Genomic DNA, 15,017 nt, shown 5'->3' with positions numbered 1-15,017 from the left:
GTGTATTGAAATTCCAATCAGATTCCACTGTTTTGCACACAGCACAACAGGTGTTAGTTAACATGTGTTACAGCCCAACTGCCATAATGCAAGCTATAGCTTGGCTCTGACATAATATTCATTTAAACACCCCAAACGTCACAATGGCGTGAGCTCAGTGGGCATTTTCAACAGCAACAGAAGGCGGCACAGGATGCGACGGGCCGTGTGGTTCCAGTCATACGTCCATCAGGGGCAGGTTGCTCACTTTGGAAAACACACTGAAGGCGACATGGCTGAAATGGGAATGTAACCTAAGCCCGAGGGTACAATCAGTTTACGCTGATGTCATCTCATCAAAATTCTATGAAACTCATGACGCACCAGTATCATTCATTGAAACAAAGGACAGCTGCATAGAAGTTGGAGATGTTTAAAAAAAAAAAAAATTGTCATACATGCTCAGAATGATGTTTTTTTTTTTTGCATTATATCTTAGCACGAAGCGAGTGGACTATTGTTATTCATATGGCTTGGCTGAACATTTTTTGACATGGGCATGTGTAAAACCCAAATGCAGTACAGTGGTACACAGGAAGAGTTGGAATTGACTGTCACAAGTCCAGCAATAAACGGGTGAGTAGCAACGCAGGTAACTTCAAAGTCCAGACAAAGAGTGTTTCAAGATTGGGAAGGGGGCAGAAGACTGCGGGGAATCGCGGGAAAACAGCGAGGCAGGAAAGTGAGGGGCTGACATGGTCGGCAACGTTAGATAAGTCCACGGAAAACTGCTGAAGAATCTTGCATGGGCGAGTAACAGACAATCTGGCAATGAGTCAGTGATCAGGAAAGCCTTACATAGGTGGGCTGACTGGCAGAGTGGAGGGGTGAGTGGAAAATCAATCACAAAACAATTTTAAAACTATGTTCTTTCTATATCACAGCTCTTCCCCAATTGTGGTTTACGTCTGGAATGTATCCCCCATGATAAACTGGGTTTAACTTGAAGGGACTGGGAAAGTTGGTATGCTGAAATACAGAATAGGTGTCCTAGGTGCAAATAAGTCTGTGTGTCACACATAAGTGCGAGGCTGAGCAGAGCACCACGCGTGTGTGTGCATGTTTATATGTACAGAATGATTGTGTGAGAGTGCGCCTATATTCTTACTCTATGTGTGTAGTCGACTTTAAATTGCCTGTCCACAAGACAAAGTGTGTGCTGGCTAGCCGTGAAACTACACTGCTCAAATTAAAAGCGACGATCATTCATAATCGGATGGGAAAAGGCTGTTCCCGCGGCAACCTCCATGACTAAATGTTTGGAAATGTATTGGTGCACTCTATCTTACCTCAGCGGTGGTTAATACATTTCGCAAGTAGAGATGAGAAAATAGTGGGACGAGAGTTGTTAGCACATGATGTTTCTCCTGCTCAGTTTCAGAATAATAAAAGAGACTTTTTTTTCATTGAAAACCGATTGAATGAAAACTCTGGTCTGGTCTAAAGCACACAGAGCAGTTTGAAATTTGCTTCTCACCCCAATGTGGAAAAACAAAAATCAGACCTCAAGGTAATTTGGTGAAATAAACATGGCCACTTTGTGTTAATTTGACTTTTCTCTGAAAACGTATAGTGCTTCGGGGGAAATACGGCATTCATATTCACAATGCATCTACACGGCCAGTGTTTTCTGCCAACTAAACAACTGCAGATACACCTTTATCTCACAAGAGACAGACATGTACCTGCATGCTGACTTATGGTAGTAGGCAAATAATTAAAGTCATTTGTAGCAAGGAAGGAACTACTACTGTCGAAATGATGCACCACAGCAGAAAGGATGGAACTACAGTGGTCTATAGAAAGTAGTCACTTCTGTGCAAAAGTGGCAATGGGCAACAACATGCAATATAATGTGTCTTTTCACCACCAGTCACAAGCCAAGAGCGCATTTGCATTGTTGTGACATAACCACCTCTGCATGAAACTGAAACCCGTTCAAACAAAACATGAAACACTCTCTTGCTTTTGGTGGAATGATGATGAAGGATGAAAAAGCTCAGCTCTCAATGTCCCTGCCAGAAACAAAGCTTTACTGAGAGAGAGGAAGGTGGACAGACCCATGAGCAATGATGATAATTCATTGCGGATTCTGAGAAATGTCACTGGGTAATGTGAAAACAGTGGGGTTCTTTTTATCTTTGAAATTTCATGACCACGTTCTGTTGACACTAACTTTTAAGCAGAGGTAAGGACTAATCTGTGCACTTGTTGACAAGCTAACAAAGATACGTAGTTTTCTATGTTTTACATGAAAACCAATCTCCGTTATTGCCATGACCAACAAAGTAAGCCGCGTTGGCTCCTCCAGACTACAAGCAGCGTATTAGTCCTGGCAAGCCTTGGCCCAGATTTCCCTCAAGAACAACAGATATTATCCAAACCCAGTGGGATTGGGCAACATCATTGAAACCAAATCTTCTAGTCAAAAGGAAAAACACTCACTCTCACATCACTTTGCCTCAGCTGTACACAACACTTGCTTCTCCTCAATCTCCAAAACTTCATGCCCGTTATCTGTGTGTGAGGGAAGAGGGATTTTTTTTTGGGTGCAAGATGTCTGTTGATTGGAGGACCTGAAGAATGAAGCGACAATGGGAAAGCCCAAAAGACCAAAGACCCGTTTCTGTCGCTTCACTTTTTGCCCCACTTAAAAAGGACTGATGATTATATGTGTGTGTGTGTGTGGGGGGGGGGGGGGGGTTCAGTTTGCTTAAAAACTTCCCTCACAAACTTATTCAATTACACAAACACATGAAGTGTTCTTAAACAATCTTTTCCTGTGACACTGTACACACAGTTGTCAACAAGCTTTTAGGGCGAAGGCCATTACAAGGCTTAAAATAGTGCGGTGATCCGATAATGGACTATAGTTTATGGCCATTAATGCGCTGGACAAACATGTCAATCTTTGAAGCGGCCACAGAGCCCCGACCTCTTTGCATACAAACTAGTAATCTTACCTTCAACACATTCAGTTCTGAGTGAGGTCTTGACAGCTGCTAAATGTAATGTGTATTCGCTGCATGTTCAAAGAGGGGAAAGTGATATTGACGCTCTGGTGCTTTTTAAATGTCGTGCCATGTGTGTGTGTGTGTGTGTGTGTGTGTGTGTGTGTGTGTGTGTGTGTGAGCGAGAGAGAGATACTTCAATGTTAACATTGAGTCACAATTCTAGCCATCATTGTGAGAATTAAGGAGTTTTTAAAATTCCTATTCAGCCTATCGAACCATTTTTCGCCATTGAAATGACTGGAAATCCGATGGATCCAGCCAGCCAGAAAACAATCATTAGGAAAAAAATATAGCACTCTACAGTACTGGACCTTACATGCAATAATGACGAATTGAATAGAATGCAAAGAAATAAACGGCTTGTGCATTATGATAATTCAATAGGTAGTGTGCTGCTTCTTCTGGTGCACATGACATGGCCACCAGGTGACAGTATAAGAGATAATAAATAGACGACGAGGGTCACAACAACTCAGTAAGCTGCAGTAATATCAGTCGTTTTTCACAGAACATATGCCTGAGCATATTGTTATATTGTCTGGCTATCTTTGTTTGTGCACCATTTGTGTTCAAATATCTGTTGTTAAAGGGTTAGCTAAAGCAACTGAGATGCTACTTTTGTTAGCCAGTCTATGGCGGTTTGCATTGTGTGTTAGCATTAAGCTGGCAGACTGTTTGGAAGGCAAATTTATGTGATTTGGTTAATTACACATGTAATTCTCAGTTTTCTGGTTAGTTTTACAGTAAAGGTCAACTGGGAGTGGCAATAAACATCTTGAAGCAAACAGTTGGCCTCTTGTTTGAAAAACAGTTTACGATAGGCCAAACTGCTGCTTGTTGTGAAGTTCGCTGCCACCATCGAGCATTTGTAACTGTAAATTTTGTTGGCAATTTAGCGACGGCTCGTATCGTGAAAAAGTTGATGTACGATTGTGATGAAGATCCTTAAGAGTGTCAAGCAAAGGTTTTTGTTCGGAGATAATTACATTGGGCTTTTTCCAGTTTCTTTTCGCAAAAGGGAACGACGGTTGCCTGCAGTAAATGGTAAAACAGATACTGTCAAAAAATCTGACATACAGTACGTATTCACTCTTCATCCAGCTGCCAGGCAGAAAATAGAAAGGACCCTAAATGCATCACTATCTATGTAACTCACAGCTCGGTCAAAATTAGAGCAGTTTTGGAGGCGGATAGCAACGAAAGACATATGAAGAGGGAGCCATAGGTAGAGACATAAAGGCAGTGTGGAATTGGGTGTGGGTGTGTGCTCCACAGTCCCAGAAACAGAAGAGGGAACAGAGCCAGCAGCAGGGAATTAGCGCATCAATTAAGGGCTGCGTGACCTGGGTGGCACGGCAACATTCCCACAATGCATCACTATCAGCGCTATCGCACACAACACAAGTGCACCGTCACACACGTTGTCTTTCTGTGGGTCGCCTTCCTTCCCTTTCCTTGTCATCCACTGACACTTGTTCCATAAAAATTAGGAAAACCCAGCCAAACTGAAAGACCCCTGACCTCCTCTCTTACCTCCTGCTGAGCGGTACAGATGAGACACAAAAACCACAAGACCCCGCAAGTATTGAATTATTGAGGAGTGAACGTCACAGCGGCATACACACCCACAGGGGTAAGGTGACACTCAAAATGAGCCTCGTGCTAACCCGAACCCTAACCATATTACAAAGAAGCAGACGCTAACACAATGGTACCTTGACTTACCAGTAGCGACTTACAAATTTGTCATCGTTTGGTCATTTTTTTTGCTTTGTACAGCAAGCAGAAATTTCAATTACGAGTGAGATTCAGATACGCCGCGTCTCCAGTGAAGTGTGTGTGTGCCTGTGTGTGTGTGTGTGTGATTTTCAGCTGACACATTAAGAAATAAGTTAATTCATTTACATTTTTTTATTGTTATATTGTGTTGGGATATTTATATTTTACAATTTGTTCTATATCAAATATACATTACAAAATAATTGTGGTGTTGTCGGGGGTGGCTGGAACGGATAAGTGGCATTTCATTACATTTTAATGAGGCAAATGTATTTGATATACAGAGGCCCCCCTCATATTCACAGTTTGGCACACACGGATTCACCTACTTGCGGATTTTTTTCAAATTTTCAAAGGTTCTTTGGGAAGTGAGGAACCAGCCCCTAGTTTTACTGAATAATGTTTATTGGTGGTATTTCCCAGCTTATTCAAGAATTTTGAGGGTTAAAAAAAACAAAAACAAAAATGTTTTCGACATAATTATAATGTGGCTCAGTTACTCAGAGATTCGGTCAGGCCCCCACGAAAAAAAGCGGGGGTCCACTGTATGAGTAAAGCGGCTTATGAGCTTGGTCACCGAACAAATTAAACTTGTAAATCAAGATATCACTGTACTAGACAAACTAAATATTTCAGTCTAGTCCCTTAGCAGACTTCATAGGTGACATGCACGGAAGCACTCATTATGTCAAGGGCAGTGTGACCCAGTGAGGGGAGTCAAGCATGATGGGATAGATGGGCAACTTCACATCCTGTCTAGTTTAATTCACAGGAAATGCTCATCAAAGAAAGCACATGAGCACGAGCGGCTTGTCACAATGAATTGTTATACTTATTTGCCATTACCGGTCATCCAAAGGACTGGCACCTTTGGGATAAGAACTCATTTGTGTCGCTAATCAAAAATCACTGCTTCATGACTTCTTGTTTGCCACCCCCTTCCTCGATTTTGCTGATGCATCAAAATCTATCAGCACTTTTGGTTAATGTGTGGCTACAGCAGAGGCTATTTGGATACTGGACCCTGTTCCCATCCGTATCCAGTCAACACAATGTCTAATGTTTCCTGTTTTTGAAATCTGGTTTCCATTTCAGCTTTTTTAACAGCTCAAGTCAAGCCTCCTTACACAACCCGCCCAAACCGTTGTCTTCTATTCAGGATGAAGTCCCTCTAAATCCCGACACTGTTAATCCCAATCTGCAGCCGCCTCCTGCAGGATGCCATCCAAACCAGTCGCAGGGGGGGGAATTTTCTTTTCAATTTAAAAAAAAAATCAGACTGCGACAGGGTCAGTCGGGATTACGGGCAGTCTGGAGGCATGGAAAAGGAGGTAGACGTAGAGGAGAGAAACATCCCTCTCAAGACACAAGAGCGTCAATTCAAGTGGGGGAAAAAAACGTGTAAGTGCGACAACAAAACTGTCGCTCGTGCTGGGGGAGAGCGTCTTTCTTCAGTCTGTTAAAAACTTGCTGTCATCAACAAGAAGGCCTCCTTCAAGGAATAGTGACGAATGTGGCAAAAAGATAACGTGTGAACAGCAGGTCATGACTATACATGGACAAACACTGGTGCACATTTTTAAAAGGCTACATTGAAGCTTTTGTTCTGCATGTTTTGGCACTGGAAATACAGAAGACCTATATGTTTATTAGTGAATTTTGTCATTCAGATTACTGTATTATTCACTGACAAATGAAATGTTCAAACGATCGCAACTACTGCAAGTGGTAAATTGTGCTCATTGCCGCTATGCAATTAAATTTAGAACCATCTGTTGTTGTGTTGTCAAGACATACGGTACTGTGCAAATGTCTTGGGCCAGACTACCTTTGTTTTTATTAGCCTTTTTTTTTTTCTTTTTACAGTAGTCAATATGACCTGGAAAACATGAACTAACAGAAACGTGTTTACACAAAGGATACACGACTAAACTTTGTAGAGGAATTGCAATACACTCCAGTACCATGTAATACACAATGAACTTTAAACATCATCCAAATTCATCGCCCTAAACAAGAATATTTGTACCGTAGCCATGATATCATATTGTCAGACCCCTTATAATTATATTATCATCATAAATATACTGAAATATATTATTCCAATGTAAATAAGATATGATTGCAAAGATGTCAATGAAAAATCATTCATATTAGAGATGTGACAGTAATTCATTTCAGCTATCAGGCCTCCCCAGCTATAGACAATCATCCTAAATGCGAATATTTGACGGTCCAGTGCGAAAGTGCAATGATGTCACTGCAAAGTCACTTTGTTAGGACACTAGCACGGATGCTCGCGGAATGTCAAGGGCGGTCAAAGTTGGTTCTACTCACGTCCCGAGCACTTCCTTCAAATCAAACATCTTCTTAATGTCGTCGACCTGCTTCTTCCACGTCTCTCCCCCGCTGGTGTCTCCGTTCTCCCGAGCCATGGCGCTGCGAAACACTGGGGGCTGGAGGGGGAAGGAGGGATACAGGGAAAGAAAAGATGAAAATGTAAACAACAATAGATGAGGCTTCCGAGTTCAGCGAGGGCTGTCCCGGTAGTGAGAGCTCAGCTGCGGCAGGACCATGTGAGCCCTCCAGCAGGTTGCCGTGTGCACGCTCCTCTCCTCTCCTCTCCCTCCCTCTATGCATCTCGCTCTCTCTCCTGCCTCCCTCCTCCCGCCAGTCAAATATCCGGATGAGCTTCCACTTCCTGCCATGACCTGAAAAATAAGAGCATCTGGGGGGGGGGGATTATGAACCTGAAATGTGTTAACCATTACAATGTTGTTCGTTTTACACACACATAGTATAGTCTATCATCACATTATCAACTACAGAGCTTTTCAAAATGTATTAATAGCTTGTATGGATGCTTAATTCTTAATCAATGATTCAGAGTACAGGGAAAGTGTATTTTTTTAATACACCACTCATATTGGGATGAAAACATCTACTATCAAACAATTTGATGTCCTATTTATACATGATCAATCTGACGCTATTTTACTGTTTCAAACTCCTCCTTAAACACCGTCCCCACTGTCCTAAGAATACGGATGTCTTCGATAACTGGTGCAAACGTGGTGAGAAACACTGACATATCCACACATTGGTGGCATGTAGTTTCACAAATTCCGACCACTTTCCTTGATTTAGCACACACGACAAATCTAGAATTGATTTTAATAGCCTGTTCAAATTTGACCGGGAACAGCCTCATTGTACACAAACTTTGGAGGACCTGTATCAAACAATGACATTTTTACATCTTTTCATTTTTGTGTGTTTCGGGTCACTTTAGGAAAGGTTATCAAATTACAGGGTGAAAGAATGACATTTGGGGCATTCCTATTATTGTCAAATGGGTCAGATTTGACACCAACAGTATTTAAGGGTTAAATAATCGCAAAATAAAGCATTTTACATGTGGATTAATGTTTTTGTTGTATTGAATAAATGTGTAATGAATTAAGCGCATTAGAAACACAAATAGAAAATTACAAAACATTATTTTATTTGACACCTTTCCATTTTTTTTTTCCTCATCTACAAACGACTTGGGCCATCTGTATGCTTGAAAGTTAAATATGCCTTTGAGCAAGAAAATGTTGCCTGCCGGAGAGTAAATCACGTGCTTTTCTTCCCCTCCGTGGCTCTTATTTTGAAGGCAAGTCCATGCAATTTCCTGTATTTACCTCAGTGCCTCTATCACACTTGATGCAAGAAATACTGTCACCTGGAGATTAATTGAAAAGCGGTCAGTGCCTTTCCGGTGTTAGTAATGCGCTACAATACAATAGCAAACAATATTCCACCCGTCATTTGGGTCAGCATAGTCCCACCTACATTACTACATTGCTATTTGCACACTACGGGGGAGCTCTGATCCTCACAGTCTGACAGATGTAGAGGTCATCTCAGGCTGTACGACGACGACAACACACACTCACTGGCCTTAATAGTTGCATGGACACAGGCAGTGAAGGTGGTGGTGGTGGTGGTGGTGGTGAGGTGCAGCCCTGGCTGCTCATGAGTATTCTGGCTGCAAAGCACTGCAGCCCTTTCTCTCAGCTGCAGTTTAGGAAAACACCTCTGGCTCCGAGTCCTAACCCCCTCCCGCCCTGCGCCCCCTTTGGACTGAGTCAGCAAATTGTTCTCGATTGGAGAATAGACCTTGACCACGTACAGTACATTTACAGCTTAACTGTATGCAACTTTTAAGTACAATACACTTCATGTTGTTTGTATGTGTAAGTACAATTGTTATTCAACTTTTATGTGCTATAATTTGTTATTGACTCAAATCTAAGTAGTTTAATTTCCTACACTTAAACACAGCGTAAAATTCAAACTGGATAATGTGAGTGGCTCAGTAATAAATGTACTTTATAGAATAAACCATTTAAAAAAAACAAAAAAGGAACACTTAGGCCTACTACGTTACTGTATTCAGAATGTTGGTCATTATGGTGGCACTTGGAAAGCTAAGTATTTTTTGAGGTGGCACTTGGTGTCGGAACAACTGCACTAGAGAATACAACTAGGAAAAGTACTCACCCCTCACGATGCCACAGACCGGAAGGTTCTTGCACGGCGATACTGTCACCTAGTGGACCTTAATAGGTACTGTTGGAATTAATGTAGAAAATAAAACCAATACAGTAATCTTCACGTCACGATTCAAGCTTTTTTTCGCAAGCTATGCGCTGAAAAACTCAAAACCTATATGCCGATTTTGTGCTTTCTGACACTCTTTTGAGATGCCAGAAGATGGCACCAAAGCTTTGTCTCGATAAGAATTGGTGTCAAAGAGGGATGCTGAAGTAATACATCTCCAGCGAGAGACGAGCATTTTGGGAAGAAGCCAAGTTTAGCCCGGGTTGTTAGTGGAAGCTACTAAGCCTTTGCAGCCTGTGCATGTGAACCTTTTTTTGTTTCCCCAAAATCAAATAATCTGTAAGCCATTTATTTTCATGGCTAATACTGTAAAATTAGTTTGAAATATTAAATTGTTTTGGTAACAACGTCTGTTCATATTTGTATTGAGTAGCTTTCTTACGCAACTCAACAAAAAACAACTCACTTTCACAGACATCACTGCTGTTCATTACTAAACAACCAACCGACAGGTCAAAGCAGGGCACTGCAACCGTATGTCTGCCTGCTGCTCATGATGATGAAAAACCGGCAGCATTCTCCACACTCTGGGCCTTTTACTCTAACTCCCACCTAGCCAGCTTTTTCTACACTCCTATAATTGCTATTTCATTCCAGCTGAGGGGGCGGAAGTGGGCGGTGGTGTATTTTACACACTCGAGCACACACTACACAACACAAATTGAAGAGGGCCGCTTGGAGCTCATTTAGCTCGTGGCGTAATTGGAGCTGTTACGTAAAAAGCACAATCAATTCCTAATGTGCCAGTTTGGCGGCATCCACCACACCTGACAGCTCGCTCGATATATGACAAGAAGTTTAATGGGTTTCAGTAGGGCCATGGTCTACAGAGATACATGATGGGAAAGCTGCACACATACAAAAAAAAAAAAAAAAGGGGATGCCTGAAGGATCAAGGCAACGATTGTATCAGGAGTGCTCAGACTAAATTGGCTGGGACGAACGGGAGAACGGCGGCAAAGGAGCATTAAAGGTGACTGGGCGATCAAGAGCTTTAGTGGTAAATAAAGAAGTTTGTTAAAGACTTACAACACACTGGTGCACACATGCAGTGTTTGTGCGTTACAAAAACACAGACGCCATTTAAGATGAAAAGAACAGACACGTTCTCTACCGTAATCATCATAATTATCTCTTATGTCACTTGAAATTCAACGATGATTTCTTCGTGACACATGACAGGGAGCGTGGTCGAGTCACTTCATGCAGGGAACACGGAGTTAAGTTTAGCTCCGCCGGCGGCTTCACTCTGGCGCCTCCTCGTCTTCTTCATCCTCCTGCTGGCTTTTCTGCTGCTGGGTTAGAAATAGTCATTTGTTTACTAAACCACTGCAAACAACAATCACAATAAGAACCATAAGAAACAATTTTGACATTTGTTCAAATGCCTAATACTATACACAAAAAGACAAGTCGAGAACATTGCTATGTGCATGTGCTATGTGCATGTGCATGAGGTGCACCAACAGTTGGGATGTGTGATTCCCCCCCCCCCCCCCATGTTTCATGATTACAAATTATTAAATTAAAAGTCCTTCTTTGCTGTCTATGAACAGGGGTTGCACAATTAAAAGGTTAGAGAAATATTATGTAAAGTTCTGTAAGTTATAGGATGTTTTTTCAGTGTGTTGCTCTTTCATAAAGCTTTCCATCGAAAAATCCACTCACCAACTTGAGGAAATCGATGAGCTTGTAAGCGTCCTCCCCAGTGGAAAGGTCCACAAAGTCGCGTGGGATTCGGTAGCTCAGGCAGGGACTGGGCTGCACCGTCACCTCACTGGTGGTGTAGCGGAAAGCCGGGCCGTCCTGAGACACAAGTCAGCCCGTTTGTACGGCGATCGCCAATCGGGATCACGGTACGGAAATCCTGGCTCACCTGCTGCTGGGTGATTTCCCCACCGGACGTCAGCTCCTCCCAGCTGAACAAAAGTGAGTCAGTGACCTCGCCGAATGGGTTCAGATCAATGAGCCACACCCTCCCCTTGCAAAGGCCATACAATAAATGAGCAAAAACGAAAATCAACATAAGTCTCCTTTCGTCTTACCTTATCACAAATACCCTGATGCTTACCTGGCTATCTCTGTAGACATCCAACACAACTATAAAACAGACACAAGTTAATACATTCATCAAATCTGATATGAAATAAAAAAAATTGGTAAGACATACAAATACTGGATATACTTACAGTCCTCATCCAGGAAGTTATACTGGATGTGCTGGCTAAAGAAGTGGTGGATGGCATTAACGATGGACTCCTCCTGCTTCAACATGTGTGGATAATACTGAGTGTAGTCTCTTTGGCTGATTGCTGGCAACACACACGGAAACAAAAAAAACTCAAGGAAATGCAATATTGAAAACATGTCGACACAAACACGTTGAAGATTAAATAAAAACATACAATAACAAAAATTCTCTGTGTGTTTTTGTCCATTTGTTCAGGTTCAAAATTAATGAAAGTACTACATACTATATGAATGTATTTTTTTGTCCACATCCAAAATTACATCCTAAATAAATACAAAAAAATATATATGCGTCAATTGTGTTTTGACCATTCCTACACAGGAACATTTTTGATAAAATATAACAATAAGGAAATAAATATACACATATGTACTAAACAAATAAAACAAATATTTTTTTAGGTGGTGTGTCCAAATGTCCAAATCCAAATTCAATGACAAATAATTTTGATAGGCGGAACAGTGGACGACTGGTTAGCACATGTGCCTCACAGTTCTGAGGACCCGAGTTCAAATCTCGCCTGTGTGGAGTTTTCATATTCTCCCTGTGCCTGCAGGGGTTTTCTCCAGGTAATCCGGTTTCCTCCCAAAAACATGCACGGTAGGTTAACTGAAGACTCTAAATTGTCCGTAGGTATGAATGTGAGTGTGAATGGTTGTTTGTTTAAATATGCCCTGCGATTGGCTGCTTCAGGGTGTAACCCGCCTCCTGCCCGCAGTTAGCTGGGATAGGCTCCAGTATACCCGCATCCCGAGTGAGGATATGCGGTGTGTATATTTATATATTATAAAAAAAAAATAAAAAAAAATGACAGCACTTCCTTTTTAAACAAGCTTTTTAGTAATTGATTTTCCTTCTCTTTTTAGATCTAATTGTTTTATTGTTGATTTCTGGTTGAACTGCTATTATCTCTGCAGCGCTTTGAGAATATATTATAAGTCAAAGATAATTTATAAACCAAATGTATTATTACATGATATTGAGGGGGGAGAAATTAGTCTCTAATCTTATGTGTTCAATGGAAAATAAAACGGAAAATGCAAAGTATATGTATGATGAGATATGTATAATACTGCGAGAAGAAGCAACGTGTGTGATAATCGGTCTTACCAATCAGTTTATTTTCCTTAACAAAGCAACGGAACTCTCCGCCGGGGATGAGCTCGCTCCACTTTCTCAGGACCATCTGAGGAGAGAGGAGAATACACTGTGCATTTAACAAACAAAACGCAGACAACTTTATTTCATTCAACCATCCTACTTTTTTAAATACCTCATAATTGATGTCAGGATCAGGGGAATCCTGGTCATTGCAACGAAGGAATCTGCACAAAAATAAGAATGATTTAAAAAAATTATAATGTTCTAGTCCGATTATAATACAGTGTGACAGGCAAAAAATGATCAGATTATACGACGACTGAGAGGAGGAATGAGACATACAGTGTAGTACAACATTGAAGGTATATTTAAAAGTTAAGGCTTATGTATTATTAATGACTTACGGCTGTGTGAGGTCGTGGGTGATGAAATCTGAGCTTTTAAAGAGGAGAAATATTTCGCTTAGACTCTGACACTGAAGGGAGCTGTTCAGTGCAATCCAGTTTGCGTCCTACAATAAACACAATATTATAATTAGCACAGTCATTCTTACATTTAAAAAAATGCTCTTCTATCTTTATCAGAATGTTCTGTATTGTTTTTACCCTTGGAGAGCTCCAGTTGAGTTTGGGGAAAACACGACCACCCAGAGCATTTACAGCCTCCAGCACTTTGGCAGTGAATTCTGGGAACTCGGGAGCCTGGTGGAGACATGCGTGGGGATCATGATGTGGAGAAACGTACCACAAAAGAGGGCAGCTCTACTTCCCATAATAAAAATGCATGTAAAATCCGGGTTTAGTTGCTTACTGTGACCGTGGTGGTTGTTTCATCATCTGACCACTACGGGGAAGGAAGAAAAGTGTTAGAAAGGTGCTGGATCAAAACATCACAAATCCACAGACACAAAACATTTTAGTAGGGCTTAAAATCAGAAATCAGAGGGATCACAGGGCACCAAATATAGCAAGCAAATCGCTAAGTTCGCAACACCAACTGACTTTTTCAAAGTTTGGTGTAATTATTATTACCATTATCGATTTAAATTCCCATTTTCCTTACCTGAATGTCTTCCTCTGCATCCGAGTCGTTGTTAATGTGTGTCTGCTGTGCAATGTGATCACTTGTAGGAGGGGGGGGGGGGGTGCAAAAAAAGAAGCCATCTTATAAAAATAAAACTATCATTTCTGCTTGATTGTTTTAAGTGTTTATGTAGGGCTACGTACCTCCCAGAGACTACCAGTGTCCCGTCGTCCAGTAAATATTCTATTACATTCTGAGGCAGAGGAAGAATCAGACTACAAAATAAACACACAATTAGGAACACAACTAACAGAATAAGGAAGAGAATGACAGTGGAAAATGACAGCAAGATTAGATAAAATGGCATAGACTAGTAACACTAAAAATAGAGCTATCTGGAACCGACAGTTGGCTACGGTCAACTGAAAGGATAATAGAAATAAGGACGTATGTACATAAATAATGGGCTTGTTACCTTTTAATTGTATGTTGCTTAAATATAGGGTACCAGACGGAAAATTGACAGTGTGCAACTTGCTCCTTCTTCATGCTGCAACTTCCCGTCGCGAAAGTGTCCGTCAGTAACTATCTTCCGAACACTTCGTGAGTACCCTTTATCGTTTCCTATAGAAAATAAAAGGTCATCCCAAATTATAACACATCTAAATTCACCAATTCTTAATTATTTGCACTCTTTGAGTATTTTAAAAATTCTGGTGACAAAAAAGTACTTCATTGCAACTACAACGGTCCAATGTTTTGAACTGTACTGGGGAGCTATTTTAAGAGGAACACAGCTTCAGAGATGTTCACCTACAAAGATGCCACTTGCATCGTATTCAGTCAAATTCCTTATACTGTACTTACTGAACGGGCGTTGTTTGTACAGGAGAACTACACTGTTGAAAGTAAGTAATTAATCATCGCGATTAGAGACGTGGAAGATTAGTTTATGAAAAGGTTTACGGTTAATAGTTTGGATTTTTCTGTAATCATACAGACGAACAATACAGTAATCTTCTCATAGAACGTCTCTGGTATCAAGCTCAGCTTCAATGCAGTACAGATAGTTTAATTTAAAGCACACTACTACAATTACACCAAATTAATCGCGATTTTTATTTTTGATTCTGACCACGCTA

The 15,017-nt window shown here is 41.1% G+C and overlaps 2 protein-coding genes across 5 annotated transcripts in view; both read right to left on the bottom strand.

Moving 5' to 3' along the window:
* camk1da (calcium/calmodulin-dependent protein kinase 1Da) overlaps positions 1 to 7,488 on the bottom strand; it is a 35,894-nt gene extending 28,406 nt beyond the window's left edge. For all 3 annotated transcript variants that reach the window (XR_009767590.1, XR_009767589.1, XM_061668032.1), the window contains exon 1: positions 7,170 to 7,488. Coding sequence is in view for 1 of the 3 variants with exons in the window: in XM_061668032.1 (XP_061524016.1) it covers positions 7,170 to 7,267 (98 nt within the window). In the remaining 2 variants the exon portion in view is untranslated. The remainder of the gene's footprint in view (positions 1 to 7,169) is intronic.
* Positions 7,489 to 10,279: 2,791 nt separating this feature from the next.
* On the bottom strand, positions 10,280 to 14,621 carry cdc123 (cell division cycle 123 homolog (S. cerevisiae)). 2 transcript variants are annotated; one of them, XM_061668034.1, is made up of 13 exons: positions 14,351 to 14,621; positions 14,079 to 14,150; positions 13,915 to 13,975; positions 13,663 to 13,695; positions 13,458 to 13,553; positions 13,257 to 13,363; positions 13,025 to 13,076; positions 12,862 to 12,937; positions 11,690 to 11,812; positions 11,572 to 11,600; positions 11,377 to 11,481; positions 11,169 to 11,306; positions 10,280 to 10,795 (listed from the first exon to the last, which is right to left on the bottom strand). In XM_061668034.1, exons 1-13 carry the CDS (start codon positions 14,422 to 14,424, stop codon positions 10,745 to 10,747), a joined length of 1,017 nt encoding a protein of 338 aa, XP_061524018.1. In that variant the 5' UTR covers positions 14,425 to 14,621; the 3' UTR covers positions 10,280 to 10,744. The 2 variants fall into 2 exon arrangements, with proteins under 2 accessions (XP_061524018.1, XP_061524019.1); XM_061668035.1 differs by having other exon boundaries at positions 10,280 to 10,792.
* Positions 14,622 to 15,017: the final 396 nt, after the last annotated feature.

This window comes from Phycodurus eques, chromosome 22, assembly GCF_024500275.1.
Source record: "Phycodurus eques isolate BA_2022a chromosome 22, UOR_Pequ_1.1, whole genome shotgun sequence".
Taxonomy (NCBI): Eukaryota; Metazoa; Chordata; class Actinopteri; order Syngnathiformes; family Syngnathidae; genus Phycodurus; species Phycodurus eques.
This window is presented reverse-complemented; position numbering and strand designations above follow the sequence as displayed.